We start from the raw sequence: 20,364 nt of genomic DNA, 5'->3' as shown, positions 1-20,364 counted from the left end.
CCCGACGCCTACCCACCTCCTTGCTTTCCGATTCCGCCATGCCCATCCCACACTTTGCAGGGGTTCTGTTGATTCGGCTGGTTTTGTTTTCGTTTTTCCCTGATTGTGCTTCCTTGCTTTTGTTCTTTGATTTTGTTTCTTTGCTTCCCGGTTCTATTTTTAGGCTTGTGTTCTCTGTCGGTGGGTATTACCTTTAGGGGTTTTCACTCAAACTCTCCCCCTTCCTGTTTGTTTGTGTGTGCCGCCGATCTCCTCCGCGACCGCTCACCGCTCGCTGTTGGGTCTTTTCACGCGCTCCTCCCGCGTCAAGCTTTTTGTGCCACTTTCCGCGGCGGTTTCCGATTAGCTTGTGATCGGCCTCTTTTCGGCTACAGTGACCCGCTTTATGTGTTTTCGTTTTTATTTCCCTGTATTGTTGTTTTTCTGTTTTGTATTTCCTATTGAGTTTCCCTGTAGTTTGTTTTCTTTGCTGTAATTTCTTTTCCTGCATTTGTTTTGTTGTTCCCTTTATTTCCCTGTATGGTTTTTCTTTTTGCTTGTAATAAGATTCTCTCATCCTGCTTTGGTGCACCTGGTTGCTACCCGTTATTATGGGTCCAAACCCTTGGGTTGTGGATGTGAACTGTATCCTGACTTTCGGGTTAAGGATGATGAGTATCGACTGAGAGATTTTGCTCTCAAGGCCGAGGAATAAGCGCTACCTATGCATTAGATGGTGTCTGTTTGATACATATCCGATTTTTAAACCTGATAATTAGTCATAGGTTAGCAGATGCTTTTGTTATGGTTGATTTGGTCTGTTGTTGATAATCGTATCTTTAACTTCGGCTATGATTTACTTCAGAGATTTTTGCTCTGTTTGTAAGAGCTTTATGCTCGCGATTTTTATCAATGAATGAGTATAGTATGTTCCCTTTCAAAAAAAAAAAAAACTATAGAATAAGATGAAAATTTAATTTATGATTTTACATCTCATAAAATGAAAAGAATGGATTTTGAAGAAAAAATATATATAATATAGAAACTTATATGAATATTATTTAATTAAATGAATTTTAAATAAAGAATGTAATAAGTATTATTTAATTAGTTTTTAAAACAGGCCCTAATAAAAATCCAAAGGAGATCTAAAAAGCTAAAATAGGCCCATTATCGATAGAGATTAGTAATCTCATGATGATTTATATGGATGCAGCCTAATATATAACCTTTACTAGTCCTAGTCTTGTAGTTTTCACATGCAATTGAGGCCAAATTTTTAAATCCACACGCAACCCTTGGACTTTAGCTCTAACTATCAACGGGCTTTTACGTTGCACTCAATTGGACTAAAGCCCATAGAGTCCTAAATTGGGCCTACCCTCAAACGTCGTCGTCTCGTTGTCGGTTTAATTTACGCACAGCGTAAACAGCGTTATCTTCTCGTTGTCGGTTGAGCTGAGCCCGCCTTTCCGTTTCCTTCCGAGTCTTCCACTCCTTACACGCGCTTCTGAGTTTCGATCGCAACAATGGACCTCCAAGAATCGATCAGCAATCAAACCGACGTCGCTTTGGGGATCGCGAAGCGGCTTCTGCTAAGCGAAGGCAAGGACTCGAACCTGGTGTTCTCGCCGCTGTCGATCCAGGTGGTGCTGAGCCTGGTCGCGGCGGGGGCCAAGGGCTCCACCCTGGACCAGCTGCTCTCGTTCCTCAAGTCCAAGTCCATCGACCACCTCAATTCCCTCGCTTCCCAGCTCGTAGCCGTGGTTTTCTCCGACGGCACTCCCAGCGGTGGGCCGCGCTTGTCCTTTGCAAATGGGGTTTGGCTCGACAAGTCCCTCTCTCTCAAACCTTCTTTCAAACAGGTTGTGGAGAATTATTATAAGGCCACTCTGGATCAAGTTGATTTTCAGACCAAGGTCGGAGCAACTCAACTCAACTCTTTCCTAAATTTATATTTTTGTTCATGTTATTCTGGGTCTTGAATTGTTTTTGTTTTTGTTGTTAGATGCTAGCGAATTGGGCCCTGGTAATGTTTACATATTGTTTTATTTACACAGCTTGTGCGAGCCTCAAGTACTACCTTGATGGAACATAAAGTTACTCTATGTTTAGAAAACTCCCTTTGCCCTTTGGGACTCTCTCAATCCAGTTGCCTTCACTGAAAACCTCACTGTATAAGATTTTAATGTTGTTGCTTGAGCCCACTGGGTAGTTTAGTTTCACGTTCCTGAAGTGCTAAGATAATATTTGCTTGCTTTCTAAGCGTTAAAGTAATCATTTTGTCTCATCCAACTCGCTATTTAAGCACTAGGGTGATCATCCATGTAGGTGGACTGATCTTAGCCTGGTGACGCGTTAATAATGTGTGTTCTATATAGTATCAATCAATTCACAAGGCGAAGCAAAATGAACAATTTCATTAATGCAAAAGATTCTAATAATTGCAAATGTCCAATAAGGTATCCTCAAGACAACACATATCAAATCCTACGAAGTCCCAGACTCTTGACATGAGTCTGAAAAACATATCTAGCAGTAGCTTTGATAATTAACCGAAAATTGAAGCAATTTTTCCTGTACTATTTAATTTATGGTGATTGGTTGGGTTAATTATTTATTAAAGCATTAAATGCATAAATGAAAATATATGTGTCCTAGGATTTAATGGCTATTAATCCCATTCCCCTAGGTGGTGAATGTGGCTTTTTCCTCTATCCAATAACCCATTACATGCCATGATTGATTGGATGAATGAATATATTTATTTGTGAAATTAGACAGTGTCGACATTAATAATTTGTAGTGCTCATGTGTGTGTTGATGAATGGATACAGTACAATACACGATCTCATGAACTAGAGCTCTTCTTCGTCACCTAAGAGGCTACTAGAGTCTCCTTAGAATTTCCACACTTTAAATTCCAAGGTTCTTGATAGTTATCCTACAGATTATGTATGTAGAGGAAATTTTTTATTTTTTTTAATTATTTTCTGAGTGTATATGTGAAACATACGTTCAAAGTTTCTCTCTACTAGAGTCCTAAGGAGAGACAAGTTCTAGTAGAGAGTGATTTATCAACTCATGATAGTACAGTTCTATTCCAATCAAAATTGGCAGGGAGTTATCAAATAACCATCTCACCTACTCTTTGGTCGCAATTAGGATTCTAACTCCACTAACCCATGTGGACGTTCCATTAATTTCCAACACATGATAATCCTCTATTTGGTTCTCCATGCCATGGAATTGATTTACAATGGATAGAGGCTTTCCATTTTAAGTTTTTCTTTCCCATAAAGGAATGTACATGTTCATAATTATCACCAAAGTCTGTAACTTGCAAATACTGTAGGCTCAAGACGAATTCTATCTTTTGAATTCTTAATCTTGGACCTATATATAGGATAGCTGTTGAGCACGTGATGATGGAAATATTTGAGTATTGGTAGCAGAGAAGTTGGGAAATACATATGGTGTAGTATGGGGTAGTTTAGTTTTGTCTAGTTATAGTTACATCTGATACCATTTCTGGAGTTGAGCCACAACCCTGTTCAGTCATCAGACCACAGGCGTTGCAACTATTATATTGATTTTGAAGAACAATCTGGTGAATACAAGCATGCATTATATATATATATATATATATATATATATATATATATATGCCAGTGCCCCCCGCCCTTTTTTATTTATTTTACTTATTTCCTGCTTTTGTACTTCTCATTATTCTCCACTTTGTTGCTTGCTCACCCGTGTTCGTGGTAGTGCCAGTTTATAGTCTTTTGTGGCCATGTGGAATCCTATCTCAATATTTCCATGCATTGATGCTGGTATTGATCAAGAAAGAATGACCATAATTTTCCAGTTCTATTGAATTATCAGAATTAGCTGATCAGATATCTGAAATGGAAATGAATTCGATAAGAGCCTATACATTATTCTAGGGATTTGTTTGTATCTGTTTTCAAACGATAAGATTTGGTCGCTGCCCTGCTTTGTGGTTGTTGTGAAGTACTTTTCTGGATGTAGTCTTCATCACAGGTCCGTATGATGAAGACTGCTTTATGGTTGTTCTATTAAAAAGCATATGGTTACTTTCCATGCTGGCTGAAGTCTTCATTTTTCTTATGCTAAGATCTAGATCACCCAAAATGCTTACTGTTCTCTTTATATGAATATGTGCTCTATTCTTACTTAAGCCTAGACAAACTCTGCTTATATATTTGACTGAGCCCCGCAAACACTGGGAGTTGCAGCACTTGATGAATATCCATTATGAATCTCTTTAGTGGAGGTTGAACATTTAATGGAAACTGATTTAATTTTTTTTTATGATTATTACTATTTGTTGCTTTTCTTTTGACATTATTGTCATCATTAAGATATATTGAGGATCTTGATGCATAAGAATGCTCAAATCGTGTTACGATTTTTTTTATTTGTTTATTTTATGTGCGCCGAAGTGCTACACAGAAACAATAAAATCATTTTGCATGGTAGACTACATAATGGATTGATTCAATTTCCAAGCTGAAGTCTCTATAAGTTGGTGATGAGACAAATTTTTTTTAAAAAAAATTTCCAAGCTGAAGTCTACTAACAGTATTGTATCTAATTTTGTTGGTTGTGTTGAAGGCTGCTGAAGTGACTGGTCAAGTGAATATGTGGGCTGAAAAGGAGACTAGTGGCCTTATCAAAGAGGTTCTTCCTCCTGGGTCTGTTGACAACACATCAAGGCTCGTCTTTGCAAATGCATTATACTTCAAAGGAGCTTGGAATGAGAAGTTTGATGCATCAACAACAAAAGAATATGATTTTCACCTTCTCAATGGGAGCTCAGTTCAAGTGCCCTTCATGATTAGCAAGAAGAAGCAGCTTGTTCGTGCCTTTGATGGTTTCAAAGTCCTTGGACTTCCTTATAAACAAGGTGAGGATAAGCGCCGCTTTACCATGTACTTCTTTCTTCCAGATGCAAAAGATGGGTTGCCAGCTTTGGTAGAGAAATTAGGTGCTGAATCCAAGTTTTTGGATCGCCACCTTCCATACCAAAAAATAGAAGTGGGTGACTTTAGGCTCCCAAGGTTTAAGATATCTTTTGGGTTTGAAGCTTCCAATACCCTTAAGGGATTAGGACTGGTGTTGCCTTTCTCTGCTGGTGGAGATTTGACAGAAATGGTTGACTCACAACTAGGTCAAAACCTATATGTTTCAAGCATTTTTCATAAATCTTTCATTGAAGTTAATGAAGAAGGGACAGAAGCTGCTGCTGCTTCTGCCGCTGTAATATCATTGAGAGGCCTGCCCCTTAATGAAAAGATAGACTTTGTGGCTGACCACCCATTTTTGTTCCTAATCCGAGAAGATTTGACTGGGACGGTGCTATTTATTGGACATGTGGTCAATCCTCTCGCAGGCTAACTAATACATCATGCTGGTGAAAATGGGTAGTAGGTAGATGAAACGTTATGAGCACGAGACCATCATAATTAATAACTATCTTTGTTAATGCGATGTATTTTACTATTGTCAAAGAAAAGCCCACCATGGCTTAACGTGATTGTCTCACGTGTTGTACTTAAAAACTATCATCAGCTACATACGAATTATTTTCTTTTCTCCTTTCTTTGAATGATTAGTGAAATGTAACCTCTATATGGTTTTGACAGATAGGTGTTGTAGCTTTTGTGTTTGTGTTAATGTTCTTTTGGGGTTGCAATGGCTTTATTTGTCGTAATATTTAGTGGTAACATAGCTAGATTATGATCTCGTACAATAAGATTATCGTAATTTCTTCTTCTTTCTTTTTTGGTATTATATTAAGAATATTCGTTTGTACAATTTCACTTGTGAGGCACATGTTTCTGATCTGAGATTCAGGCACACCATCTTTTTTTAAGGTTTTTTTTTTTTATAACCATATAACGGATCTTTGAAGTTGGACCAAAAAAGTTGCTACGAAAAATGACTTCTTTATTTCATTCAAACATCTTCAGTAGTAGCAGAAATAGACAATTGTTATCAAACAAAATGGATTAAAAAAAATGAATTCATGAACTTAGGTTTCTACTAATTTTCTGGTTGATTGCAACTTTTAAACCGACAAGGATTTAAATCGAGTGCAATGAGCTGCCCTTTCTTTTATTTATTAGATACAAATCAAGGTGTGAGATAATTTATTCTAAATAAATAATTTTTTGTTCAATCATAGTTAGAATTGATTTTTTTTTCTTTGATTGGAGGAATAATTTTTTAAAAAAAATAATAATAATAGTTAAATTGAGGGTCTCTAACTTGGCTTATAAACAAAGAGGTGTATTTTATCAATAAAGTATTGAAGTTATTTTATTTGCTTGAGCAAATATGGTCAGAAGTAATGTCTTTATTTTACGTATTGCTAACAACCTATCCAACAACCTTAAGTTATTTAACGGAATCGATTAGTAAAATGAAGTGTTACAGTTGACCTGTAGTTATCCTTGTCAGTTGTCCCCATGCTCTGCAGACTGCATGCCCCTTTCACATGGCTGGCGCGAAATTTTGAATCTTTCAACGGCTTGTTCAGTCCCTTACACCCTGCACTGCCAAATAAAGCACAGCTTTTGCTCCAAAATTACAAGTAGCACCACTGCCATAGAAGATTCAAGATTGGTCAATAGGTCACTTTCTTTTTTGGGGTAAAACTGAGAAATGACTGTCCTTACAAGGTGAAAATGGGACACAATAATTGTCATGCATTATGGATCTTAGGACACAGACGAGGACGTTGATATTTTTTTGAAAGACCCAGATAAAAGCTATGTACCAAATGGATCGGAATTGTCAGCAATTATTTGTCTTTTGTAATCTAGCAGGCAATCGTAAAAGCGTAAAAGGTTTCTGATGGAGCACAGCAGTCCAAACAAAATGATCGATTGTTTGCCATTTGCCAAGTCCATATATATCTTGATTCTTGGTCTTGGGAGTATTATTTTTGATAATCGATGATTTATAATGATGATAGAGTTTCATCATGATCATCTGGCCAAACAGAGCAACTATGTATTTTGTTGGTCTTTCAATTCAAACTGACGTCAGTAATAATCCAAACTCGATATAAAGTAGCAGTCACTTTCACTGTTTTTGTCTCTAGTCCCAATACTCAGCGATGATTTAGGTTTAAGACAAATATCTGAAATAGAATGGCAACAACTTTCGGTAGTGGAAAGGACAGTCGAGTATAACAACGAACTCGTAAAAAGGAAAAGCTCATTAGGTCAAAAGCAAAGTCCGGCTCAACTCAATGGATGTCAAGTGTCAAGTTTAAGCAATACCTTTTATGTATATATATAAAATTAAAAAAATAATAATTAAAGTAAAAAATTGTATTTTTTTTTTAATATTTAAAATATGGTTGTTAGAGAAGCTTGTAGTAAAAGAGAAAGGAGAGAATGATTAAAAAAAAATTATAGTCAATGATTAGGCCGATGAATAGGCAAGTGGAATGGGGATAAGAATTTGGGAATAGGATAAGATTTGATTAGACCTCAAACCAACCAAGTGTAGTGAAACTTTTTCCATGCACTTTTTTTGTTATCTTTATTGAAATGATTTAATTTGTTACCGAGAAGAGAAAAGACACGTTGCATGAAACTTTGGTAAGGTAACAATTAGGGGTAAATACGGGGGAGGAAGGTATGATAGTCTAGTAGCGTGAGTAACAAGGATGACAATATGGCGTCATGAACCCTAAATCTAGACAACTACGCCTTCGGGGAAGGTTACATGCATACACTAAGAAAAAAAAAAAAGGATTAGAGGTTTGATGATGAGGTGAGCAGAACGCAATATCTTCGATGTTTAAGTCAATAAGATATTACAACGTAAGAAATAGTTTAGTGTGTACTTCGAATAAACAAGTGAAATGCTTCTCTTTCCTTTTGTACCTTGTTCTTTCCAAATGGTCACTAAAAAAAATTAACATTTGTCAATTACATATATTAACACATATCAATAAATTATAAATCTAGCATTTTTCATGCATTAAAAAGGAAAATTATGGTTTATCTAAGTGCACATAAGTCTATGTGTCATCATATCATATGAATCGCTACCATATGGCCGATGATGATATTTACTCACTTCTCTATTTGTAGAACTAATTGGATCGTATAAGGAATCTCATTAATACACTCTGATGCAAGAGAGTTCATGCATTTAATTTGAACTGAATAATATTCAGTTAGTTATATTATATGAGTATTTTTGTCTTTTTAATTTTTGAAGAATAAAAATACTCTTATAATATAACTAATTGAATATTATCTCGTTCAAATAAAAGAGACAATTCAAAACTTATTTGACAATTTAAACAACTACTATAAGAAACTTCACGTGAAACCCAATTAATCTAAATAAATAATTAAACGGCCTAAAAAGAAAGTCCAATCATGCTTAACAAGTGGCAAAGTTGTTCGTTGAAATTCGAGAACTTATTTGATAAGGTTAAAGTCACATGAAGCAATGGCAAAGTTGTTGTTTGTGGAAATTTGAGAACTTATTTGATAAGTTAAACCTGTAAGAAAGTACTGGTAACTTCCTCGGAGACTGAAGCCCCACAAGTTCTGCCTATACGCTATTATGACTATTTATTCTCCTCGGTACACGACAACCTTAACGTAATCCCAAACGCACCCAGCTAACTCACACAGAACTCCTTAAACAGCTTTCTTCTCTTGAAGAAATCGATTCTACTTACTTTTAAATCTCATATATTTATATCAAAGTTTTCTTTCTTTTTCGTTTTTCTTTTTCCATTATATTTCTCGTGTCGGTGATTTGTAGTCTGTCAGAGAAGAGTAACACCGACCCTAGTGAGCAATACAAAAGCTAGAGCAGAGGAAGAGTTAGAAACCAAAAGAAGAAGAAGAAGAAGAAGATGGTGGAAACAGCAAACAACCAGCAGCCACAGCCAGGACCGCCGCCGATGAGGCCGCCGGCGCTACCTATGGGAGCCGCAAAGGGACCCACTTGGGCTCCGGCCGAGCAACTCCATCACCTCCAGTTCTGCATCCACTCCAACCCTAATTGGCGTTAGTGTCCTCTTTCTGTCTTCCTCTTATTGATTTTTGTGGTTCAGTTGGTATCTATTAGTGAATCTATTTGTTAATTCTGCAAAAGAGATAAAAGGGTATAGTTTAAAGTTTCTGTGATAAAAAGGTGGATGCTTTTGGTGTTTTTGCTGTTATTATTATTATTATTCTTCTTCTTTTCAAAAGTTTAGCTGCATGTCTCTATCGATGTGGTGGGGCGGGTTTGAGAGAGGATCACGCAAATTTATTCCATATTCATACCTTTTTCCTCTCTGGGATCTTCTCTTTTTGCATATCAATTTTTTTTTTCTTCTTTATAATCCTTGATTTTGATTCTCTTTTCATTTTTTTTATAGGATATGTTAAATTACCACATATTCTAAAAGTTTGAGCTAACAAAAAGAGTTAAATTTAATGAATTAATCAATACTTAAGGCTCCCCTTATTCGTGGGTTCAAACTCGTCTCGATTACTAACCCAAAAAAAAATAATAATAATAAAAAATTGGACATTAATTTGGTTAAAATTTTGGTCTTGATTCTGAGTTATGGATATTCTGCAACAAATTACTTTTAATCAATGTAAACTTTACAGCGGAAACATGTTTGCTGGGTTTCCAGCACTATGTGGTGATGCTTGGAACTACGGTTTTGATTGCCAATACGCTAGTGCCTCCAATGGGGGGGAGTGATGTAAGTTTTTGTGCACTAAATCTTTTTTATTTTAATTTTATGGAAGTTAAATTTGAGGGCTCGTATCTTTTTTAATCCAAAGCTCAATTTGATGGAAATAGGGTGATAAAGCCCGTGTTGTTCAAACATTGCTCTTTATGTCGGGACTGAACACGCTGCTTCAAACACTCATTGGGACTAGGCTTCCTACAGTGATGGGTGCATCATTTGCTTTCGTCCTACCGGTGTTGGCAATTATCGATGATTTATCTGGTGAGGTCTTCACGAGTGAGCATCAGGTTTGTAAAGTAGAATGAGTACGTTTTTAAGATTTGAAGGCAGAGGATTTGCTTGATGATTATGACGAGGGTGCTTGCTTGCAGAGGTTTCTGCACACTATGCGAACAATTCAAGGATCCCTAATTGTTTCTTCTTTTATCAACATCTTTCTCGGATATAGTAAGGTGTGGGGGAACCTAACAAGGTAATGTAATCATGATATGCAAAGTAAATTTACTTTACTCATCTTATTTTCCGACTACAAACTGCTTTCCATCTTATTTACTGACTCATTTTTTTTGGTCTAACTGCTCCAACTTTGCATTTTTCCTCCCAGATTTCTTAGTCCCATTATTATCGTACCATTTGTTTGTGTAGTGGGTCTTGGTCTGTTCATGAGGGGCTTCCCAGTGGTAATTTCTCTTAAAGAACACTCCATTGCTTTGGTGGCATTGATAATAAAATAATCAAATCAATGTATGACTCTCTCGTGCTCTATGCAGCTTGCTAATTGTGTGGAGATTGGCCTGCCCATGCTTATTCTAGTGGTTTTCGTCCAGCAGGTTATATATCTTTCTCAAAATGACACCTTGATTCTAAGATTCTTCACCGCAAGTTTGGTGAACTTTATATTTATTTGTGCAGCAATTGAAGCACATCCATCATCGTCTGGCCTCTATCACATTTGAGAGGTTTGGTTTGCTTCTTTGCATTGGTATTGTCTGGGCTTTTGCTGCTATGCTCACTGCAGCTGGTGCTTACAACCATGTAAAACGGCAGACTAAACTGAGTTGTCGCACAGATCGTACCTTTCCCATATCAGCTGCTCCATGGTATGTCCAGATATGAGGTCCTCTGTTTGGACATGGAGTCTCACTACACTCCCTTTCACAGAATAATCCATCTCTGATAAGATTTTGGTTTCTGTTTCCAATATAGGATTAAAATCCCTTACCCATTTCAGTGGGGCACTCCCATATTCAGAGCGAGCCATGTCTTTGGGATGATTGGGGCAGCCTTTGTTACATCTGCAGAGGTTGGTTTAATCACTATTCCAGAAAATCACTAATAAAAAATCATTTCCATAATTTAAATTTAGTTCTTTTGTCTATTTTCCCCAATGTAATATTCAGTGAACTTTGTCTGCAGTCAACTGGAACATTTTATGCAGCGGCACGTCTATCAGGAGCTACACCCCCTCCAGCACATGTTCTCAGTCGAAGTATTGGCCTGCAGGTGCAGCCATAGGCTTATTGCGTTACCATTTGGAATGTAAAATAAATCCTAATATTGTGTTACCATTAGGAATGTAAAATTAAGGCTTATCTTCAAATGCAGGGTATTGGCATGCTTATTGAAGGGATCTTTGGTTCTGTTGTTGGTACTACTGCATCTGTGTAAGAAAGTGATGCTTTAATTATTAATATATTAATCTGTTTTGGTCGCTGTTTAGCTTGAGTCTCAACCTTTCCTGTAAATGCTTGGCAAAGCATTCTTGGGTTTTCTAACCTTAATTATGATGCTGTATGAAGAAGTAGATACTTGCTTTACTCACTTGTTCTGATGATAAATGCAGTGAAAATGTTGGGCTCCTTGGAGTGACTCACATAGGGAGCAGAAGAGCAGTGCAGATTTCAACTGCTTTCATGCTCTTCTTTTCCATATTTGGTTTGTTTTCTACAGCGAGTTTCATTTCCCCATTACCCGTTTCCTATTACCTATCACCAATTGGCCTTGTCATTTGAAGTTTGATTGTGTTACCTCGTGTCTTTCAGGGAAGTTTGGTGCATTCTTTGCATCTATTCCTTTATCGATATTTGCTGCCATGTACTGTGTTTTGTTTGGCATGGTTGGTGAGTGATTTTGTTTTCATTGTAATTAATATGTTTTAATTTAGTTGATGTATTCTTAAAGGAAAATTCCACCCCTTTCTTTTTCTGCAGCTGCTGTTGGGATCTCACACATACAGTTTGCAAACAGTAATTCCTTGAGAAACCTCTACGTTTTGGGCCTGACCCTGTTCCTTGCGATATCAATACCTCAATATTTTGTCACGAACACCGATATGAATAATGGTCATGGACCAATTAGTACAGACGGTGGATGGGTAAGTCATTTACAGAATATGCTTCTTTTTTTTCTTTCTGAATTTATCTTTACAATATTCAACTCTTTCAGCATCTTATAGAAGGTAAAGGTTTGAGACGAGGCATAAAAAAGTTTATGTAAAAGTAAATAATAACTGAATCTGCACCTATATTGCACAAACAGAAATACAAATATGCACAACCGAAGACCTTATGCCCTTATATGAATCTCATGCTCTTAGACAGGAATTAAATTAGCGGAATTGAGCCCTAGGGTTAAGCCTTGAGGCAAGCTTCCAAGTGTTCTAAATCCTGCTTTAAACCTAGCAAACTTGATTTAGGGGCCTTGCGATTTCGTTTTTGACCATTCTTTAGTTATTGACCTTCATAGTCCTTGGTCTGAATGTTTCTTAAAAAATGTTAGAAACATTTAATGAGTTGTCCTGGTTGTGAGACAAGTTGAAGATAAATCCTGCTATCTAGTTATTCATTATTTTATAATAATAATTAAAAAAAAAAATCCATAATATGCATAATTTTTTTTTTTTTTTTTTTTTTTCTCTCTTTTCTTTTCTTATGATGCCATGTTTGTGTGATTCCATATCATTTTGGTGACTTACAGTTCAACAACATCTTTAACACAATATTCTCGTCGCCGCCAACCGTGGCAATAATCGTTGGGACACTGCTTGATCACACACTTGATGCAAAGCGCACAGTTAATGACAGGGGATTTCAATGGTGGGTTCCTTTCCAAAATAGGGATGGAGATGCTAGAAATGGCGAGTTCTACAGTCTTCCCATGAGGCTAAATGAATTTATGCCTACAAGGTTTCTCTGAATAACTCTTACCCACATGTATATTAGCTATATACTATGAGCAAAACATTGGTTTTGTTTTGTGTTTTCAAAACATTTGTTTTGTAATATGTAAATCAAGGCGTGTTCTGAATATAGATTAGACTGCCACTGATTGTCCATATAGTTTCAGCGTGACGAGCATATTGGCTCTTGGAGGCATCAGCCATTGTTGTGCCGACTGAAAAAACGAGCTCACCATGAACCTTTCTGGTGCTTCATTCTCTACAATTTTGTATGTCTAAATTTTATCCACCAACAGATGCGCTATTTAATATACTGCTAGGATTTGCACTTATTCTGTGGAATCCAGATGCATGTGGAGTGTTTGCTATTTACTATACAAACAATTATGAAGTCAATCACCACTAATATTGTCACCACAATCAAAATATGCAGAACAATAATACCACAGATTTCATTATAAAAGACCTGATCTTGTAACCCTGATAATTGACACGTTCAACTCTTATTATGGTAGTTTTAAACATTTGGCTGCCTTCTATATGGATTATCTTTACGAACGAACTTTGTTTGCTTCAAATCAAAATTTTGACGGCTGAAAGCTCAACTTTTCTTTTTTCTGTTAAAAAATGGGAAAAGGGTTACTATAACTCTTAATCTGAACTCTAAACCCTATTTGAACCTTCACTTGGGAACAACAATCACCTAAAGGAGGCTAGGGTGATAAGCATTGTTAGAGTCCGTATAAGGAACTGTAGAAAAGAGAGGCACCAACACTAAATCGGTTACAATAGTCTTAACCGTGAGACTACAACCCATACAACACAAAAGCAGCAAAATACAAACATAACTATGAAAATACAAGAAAAAAAAAAAAAAAAAAAAAATCAAGCCGCATAAACAACAAGAAAGCAAAAAAAAAAACTTCTGTAAGTTGCTTTCTGCAGAAACAAAGCTCTCTATTAACTCATTGGGCGGAAATTTCGTTTTAAGTTTGACCCCGGTAAGTAATCAAGTAACCAGGCAAAACAACGCCATTCTTCTACTGGGGAATTTCAGCATTTAACCCCGGTTCAGAGTGAGGATAACATGTGTTTTGAGCACATATCTATTTAATATATTGGATTTTCAATCTTGTTTGTACAAAAGCTTTCTTCTTAGTCAAAGGGCTGGAATTATTTGCAAATGTTGGAGAGAGAAACATTAGAAAGTCAAATAAGAATAAATTAATATATATATATATATAAAAAGACACTACTTCTAGTCCAAAAGATTAAGTTAATAAGCTTGGGTCCACTTACATATATTAAGTAATCTTGTTCTTTATATTTCTTTAATGTGAAACACAATCCTCATAATTGCATCACAACAGCAAAAGAAGAAAAGAAAAGAAACTCAGTTCATAGTCAAAAAGGCTATAATTATTAAAAAAAAAAAGGGGGAGAGACGAGACTCATGACTCACAAGAGAGCTATTATTAGGATAAAGAGATTACTTTTTTTTAAAAAAGAAAAGAAAAAAAGAACTGAATATTTTGATACTGATTAAAATGGTAGATGACGAAACCACTTACTGCATAATTTAATCATGCCGCATCTTTGACTGCTTCTGTTGTTATTATATATATATATATGGAAATATATAGTTTTATTGACTGTTAGCCTTAGGTGTGAACGAAGAGTAGTTGAGCTATAAAGTATCAACAACCAAAGCCTAGAAACTGACTAAAGAAGCTTCACAGATGTTACTCCCGACCAAAAGTCACTGAGGATGCCGGATACGAATCTCTTAAAAGTGCCCCCACATCACGCGCTTCTCTCAATCTCTCTCTCTCTCCGCGTTTTGCTTATAATAATAATGCAGAAGCTGTCCAAATCACACCCGGCAAGCCCCATGCTAGAAAAGGGTTCGAGATAGGTGGCGTATTTTCCGAATATCCGGTCTTATCTTTTGGATTCAACTTTGTGTACAGTATTTAGTCAACCCCCCCAAATCTGTGACTAAATTCTTCCTAAACATCTGTCATTTGCTCCTTAGGATTTGTGACATTATTTTATGTCATAGGTTGTTTGCTCACTTGTACAAATTTAGGTAGGTTATTTAAATTGTCCAAACACTTCTATGAACAGATAAAGTTTCACTTATTTAAATTTAGATAGTTACTCAAATTGTCCAAGCAGGTAGAGTATAGACAACTTTTCACATGAAACTGTCCTATTGCAAGACCGGATGCACATGTGACAGGATTCAACTGTCACTAATGCTTCCAAGCTGCTATCATTCTCCTTCCACTTGAAAAAAGAATGTGGGTTTTTGCCAAAAAAAATCTATTGACTCCATAAGTTTGACTGATGCATTGCGTAGGTGCAATTCTGAGCAAGGGAACAAATTATGGCATTAGAGACTTGGATTCAGACGGGCTATATTTCCAGTGATTGGTGGTCAGTTGAATGAGGTAGTCAACTATAACGCAGTTTTATGCAGAGAATAAGAAATTTTTGAGTGTTGGTTGGTTGGATTTGTAGTGATGTAGGGAGAATTCTGTGTACTGTAATCCCTTAAGCACGCTGCTCAGAACGTTGATCCAACCAAATGCCAATGGCTGGTGGCTGGCTATCAAACAAAGCATGTGTCATTTGAGGCTATAGTGACTGCATTTTTATCGTATCAGTGCCAGAAAGCAAGGAAAAGAAAGACATGCCACTAAAAGCTTCGCTTCATTTTTCTTTCTACTTTTATTTATGGTACATCAAATAATGGTGACAAGTCTATTATGTCACTCATTTAGCCAGTCCAAATTAAAAGATTTCTCAACAACCTGAATATGAAGATCTGGAATAGCCTTCTCCACATCTCTCCACAGCCAAGAAACGTCTTCGTCGCAAACCACATGACGCAGCGATTGCAATGAAGCAGCAGACTTTGGAAGATTCATAATTTGCGAACACTCACTCATATCAATCTTCTCCAGACTTTCTAATTTGCCAATCCCTTCAGGAAGACATGCCACATTAACACATTGAGAAATGTCGAGGTACTTCAACCGATCTAACTTGTATATGCCACGAGGAAGCGTCTTTAAATTCGGGCAAGCATATAACCTCAGGATCAGTAGGTTTTCCAGTTTACCCAAGTCAGCAGGCAACTCTGATAGACCATGGCAATTGGTGACACTCAAAGTCTTGAGTGAGTGCATCCCACAAATGCTAGAAGGAAGCTCAACCAAATCATCACAGTGATCAATTGTGAGCTCTGAGAGGCAAGGGAAGAGCTCGGGCAATTCGATATCTGACTGACCAAGGCAGCTGTTAAACTTGCATAGGACAATGGACATTTTCCGCAAATTTTTTAGGGGGACGGAATTTTCAGAAAATTGAGGAATGGTAACCTTTTCAAGCCAGAGGCTCCTCAAGTTGGCCAAATTAGTAAAAACTGAAAAGTTCTGAAGGGCTGCATTGGCTGTACTGTGATTGATAACTATTAATGCCCTCAGCTTCGGCATGTTCTCAATGAAGGGAGGTAAAAAGTACTCCTTTGAGGAGAAATTCAGGATGAGCACTTCTGCCTTGGGGAAATCCATGTGGAACCAGTCCTTTTCTCTCATTTCACCTATATTGTCAAATTATAGTGAAAGTGAGTGAAGAGTAGCAGATAAAGGAAAGTGAAGCAATCTAGAAAGAGTGATGATATACCTGTATGAATTGAAACAATCTGGCAATTAAATGGCTGATCAGAATTCCTCTCCCACTCTTTTGGAAGTTCTGCCTCTCTTCTTGGCATAAGCAGCCGCCTGCGCTCATTTATGTGTCCCTGGTTGCTCGAATGAAGAGCAAGGTCTCTCAACACATCGTGTTGAGTAACAGAGAACAAGCAACTGCTATACATGTCTCCAGCTCTGCCAGATTAACAAATTTAATGGTTTAGAATGCTTGCCTATTAAAAATAAGATTAGCATACGTTCAGGCTAATTAAAGAAAACGCAACCTGCTTACCTCTCATCCTTCACCAGGGTGAGGAGATTCTTCTCTGAAAGTTCAACCAGAATGGCAAATGCTTCTTCCTCATCAATATCATGCATCTGTACCCAGATGCTGATAAGGATATCAAGAGGAATCTTCCTGTCTTCGGGGAAGGAACCCAAATCCAAGAAGCATTCTCTGACCCTGTTGGACAAAAACCCGACACTTATTGCCATCCGTTCAAGCAATTGGTTTTCATGGGGCTCTGAAACGGGCTCACCCCGAGACAATCTGTTCTTTGCACTTGCCCAAAACATTTCAGATTGATCCCGCAGTGAAGCTCCAATCACTTTAAGGGCTAAAGGAAGCCCTTTGCACTCACTCACAACCTATTAAATTTGAATTTAATGCACATCAGAAAGAATAAGGTAACCAGCTATAAATTTGTAAACTACATAACCCATTTCCCATTCACACAAACAACCAAAATTCACTACATAACCCATTTCCTATTCACACAAACAACCAAAGTTCACTCTTTCACATGCTAAGGATTGGAATTGGAAAACAGTTCTATGAGGGCACCTGCTTGACTAGATTCTCATTAGCAGGAGGAGGAATGGACTTCTGTCCAAAAGCAGAGTGGCAGAACAGAGACAGTGATTCGTCCTCCGTCAACAATTCTACTTCATAAGTAGCCTTGATAACTGAAGGGAATTTGAATCTTGAAACCACGAGGATTTTGCAGCCCGGAAATATAAGCCTTTCAAGCACTGAGAGCGACCACACATCATCTAATACCACCAGGGTTCGTGCTCCAATTTTCCCTTGATATTGCAGGTTATACTGTGGAATCAGATAATTGGCACCCAAATATTCGTTTCCCATTATGTATCCCCAAATCTTGGCTCTCAACTGCTCCACATTCGGAGACTGAGACACCGTCAGGAACAAAATCCTATTATTGAAGTAACCTGCACATGATGATAATTAGGAACAAAATCCAATGGAATTCCCAAGTCTCACTTTCATATGTTCTCTTGTTCCCTTCAACCTAAACCAGATACTTCAACTGAAACGCTCATCTAAATTAGATACAACAGAGGTATTTTGCTCATTTTAATAGAAAATTAAGAATTAAAGATTTAAACTTTCATTCTCCTTAGATTCCCACCTCATGTGGGAAACCAAACAAACAGATCATGACCCAGAAACAACAACAACAACAACAACAGTAACAGCAAGAATCATATGTAACATAAGGGAAAAAAAAAAAAAACATTAGAAGTACTCACTTCGAACTTGATCATCTCTGCAAAGCTCTCTAGCCAAGGTGGTCTTCCCAGAACCACCAATCCCACAAATCCCAACGACCCCCAAGTCATCTCTCTCAACCACAGTTTCCTTCACCTTCTTCTTCCCCAAGTCCAACGCCACCCCGAAGCTCACCAAACTACTCTCTCTCCACCTCTCCTCCTCCTCCACCCTCTTCACCGCCTCCTCCACCCATCCTCCTCCTCCGATAGCCATAGCCCCAAGCTTTCGCTCGAGCCGGTCGAACCGCTCGGCGGATTCGAACCGCATGTTGTGAACGTCGGCCAGCACATGAACAGGGACCAGACCCGCCAAGAACCTCGAAACGGTCTTGTCAAGCCGCTCCATCTTCCTCGCCAGCTGCAGGTTCTTGTATACGTTCCAGCGGGGCGAGGCGAGGACCTTGTGGCTGAGCTCAAGGCCGTCCCGGAGGGCCTCGGAGAAGCGGTCGAGCTGGAACTGACGATGCGCCGGTAGCTCGACGCCGGAGTACTTGATCTCTTCGATGATGGGGAGGAGCTCCCCGATTGAGGAAATGAGCTGCTCGGCGCTCGACCTGCAGAGGCAGGACTTGCGTGATATCGTTAACAGCATCTTCATAAGCTCCGTGGCGATCTCTCCAGCGAAGAGGTCCGTCACGGCCATTGCTGGTGATGGTGGTTTTGGAAAGAAGAGAGTAGTGGCAGGTGAATATAGTTCGTTTGCGTTTGCTTATAGAGAGAGAGAGAGAGAGAGAGAGAGAGACGGAGTGGAAATGGGCTTAGCTGTCAAATGCTTCGGTTTGCAAAATGAAATTGGTTTGCGCAGGCAATATTTTATTCTTCTTCTCCTTTTTAGTTTTTCCTTCTAAACAAAAATATTAACAATTTAAACACAAAATATTCATATATAAAATTAGTTTTACCTTTACGCAAATAACACTTTTTCAAACAAAAAAAATATCTTCAAAAAATATAAACAAACGAAACCTACATTTTTTTGATACAATTTTCATACATAATAATAATTAATAAGTCAATTGTTAATTAATTAAATTAATTAGTCAAATATTTTTCCTAATCATTTCTGATCAATTTTGTACCCTTATGTCAATTTATATAAAAAAACAAAATTTGTTGTAAAAGTTATTACCCTTATAGTTTTTATTACCATCTCGATATAAACTGATACTAGTTTATAGCGTTCAATTTTTCCATTCAAACTAGCAAATAGATTGCACATGCATGATGTGAAAGTAAATTAATCAACAAAAATATATCACTTTCATAATCTGTTTAGTCCTATATCCCGTCCGAAGATGCGAAATGGGATATAGGACTAGGATTGAAATCCCTTACAAACGAGGTACTCGAATTTTTTAAAATTCAAGGTAGCCCATATAGAAAGGACTGCAAGCCTCACTTGTTTGGGGTAGGTAGACTATGTATCCTAGGTTAGGAAATCATCTTTCATGAATTGTTTTGGTTGTTCAATTAGGCATTTATAACTTGAATTTAGTTTTTTTTTTTTTTGTTCTTTTATTTTCTTGTTTTGGAAAAAAGTGCACAAAGTCCAATTGAATTTTCGTTGGGGTGTGCCCGAATTTCAACTTGACTGGAACATGTAAATCCTACAACTTCCACAATGTGGGGTACTAAATTTCAATAAAATTTTCGCGCCCAATTTAGAAAATCGATTTCGTGAATTGTTTTGGTTGTTGAATTAGGCATTTATAAGTTGAATTTAGTTTTTATTTCCTTTTCTTTTTTGAAAAAAATATACCGAACTCAATTGAATTATCATACAATTTACAATATTCTCCAAAACTTTTAATTAAAGCAATATCATATATTCTCTCCAACAAACAAAACTAAGAAGTCTTTCTAATAAATATTAAAATATATAAAATATTCCTATAAATTGCCTCCTAAAATTACTCAACCCTTGCGGCTCTCTCATTTGTCACAACCTCATCTACTACGCCTTCTCATTTGAAATTGACAACTTTCAGAAATGTCAACAGTCAGACCAGAATCTTTTTAGGCGGACCAGATTTAAGCATGGAAAATAAATGATATGGAAAACTACACGTCCAGCATTTCAATGCTTGGACATATATATTAACTAATAATTTTAAAATATTATCTAATATGTTTATATTTTAATTAAATTGTTTTTTTTTTTTTTTAAGAATCGTATTTTT

General features: G+C 37.2%; 3 protein-coding genes across 3 annotated transcripts; 2 read left to right on the top strand and 1 right to left on the bottom strand.

Moving 5' to 3' along the window:
- Positions 1-1,437: 1,437 nt before the first annotated feature.
- Positions 1,438-5,647, top strand: LOC132184466 (serpin-ZX). The gene is made up of 2 exons (XM_059598108.1): positions 1,438-1,898; positions 4,618-5,647. The coding sequence occupies exons 1-2, from the start codon at positions 1,509-1,511 to the stop codon at positions 5,398-5,400; spliced, it is 1,173 nt and encodes a 390-aa protein (XP_059454091.1). The 5' UTR covers positions 1,438-1,508; the 3' UTR covers positions 5,401-5,647.
- A 2,987-nt stretch (positions 5,648-8,634) lies between these two features.
- LOC132184069 (nucleobase-ascorbate transporter 3) lies at positions 8,635-13,243 on the top strand. The gene is made up of 14 exons (XM_059597552.1): positions 8,635-9,050; positions 9,645-9,742; positions 9,844-10,020; positions 10,105-10,205; positions 10,338-10,413; positions 10,504-10,563; positions 10,646-10,833; positions 10,940-11,036; positions 11,150-11,236; positions 11,339-11,397; positions 11,577-11,668; positions 11,776-11,853; positions 11,944-12,107; positions 12,710-13,243. The coding sequence occupies exons 1-14, from the start codon at positions 8,897-8,899 to the stop codon at positions 12,926-12,928; spliced, it is 1,650 nt and encodes a 549-aa protein (XP_059453535.1). The 5' UTR covers positions 8,635-8,896; the 3' UTR covers positions 12,929-13,243.
- Positions 13,244-15,607: 2,364 nt separating this feature from the next.
- On the bottom strand, positions 15,608-18,961 carry LOC132185931 (probable disease resistance protein At4g33300). Its single transcript, XM_059599748.1, has 5 exons — positions 18,164-18,961; positions 17,454-17,842; positions 16,902-17,257; positions 16,602-16,804; positions 15,608-16,518 (listed from the first exon to the last, which is right to left on the bottom strand). The coding sequence occupies exons 1-5, from the start codon at positions 18,825-18,827 to the stop codon at positions 15,686-15,688; spliced, it is 2,445 nt and encodes an 814-aa protein (XP_059455731.1). The 5' UTR covers positions 18,828-18,961; the 3' UTR covers positions 15,608-15,685.
- Positions 18,962-20,364: the final 1,403 nt, after the last annotated feature.

The sequence above is a fragment of the Corylus avellana genome, chromosome ca6 (genome assembly GCF_901000735.1).
Source record: "Corylus avellana chromosome ca6, CavTom2PMs-1.0".
Lineage (NCBI taxonomy): Eukaryota > Viridiplantae > Streptophyta > Magnoliopsida > Fagales > Betulaceae > Corylus > Corylus avellana.
The sequence above is the reverse complement of the archived record's forward strand: the minus strand, read 5'-3'. Positions and strand labels throughout refer to the sequence as shown.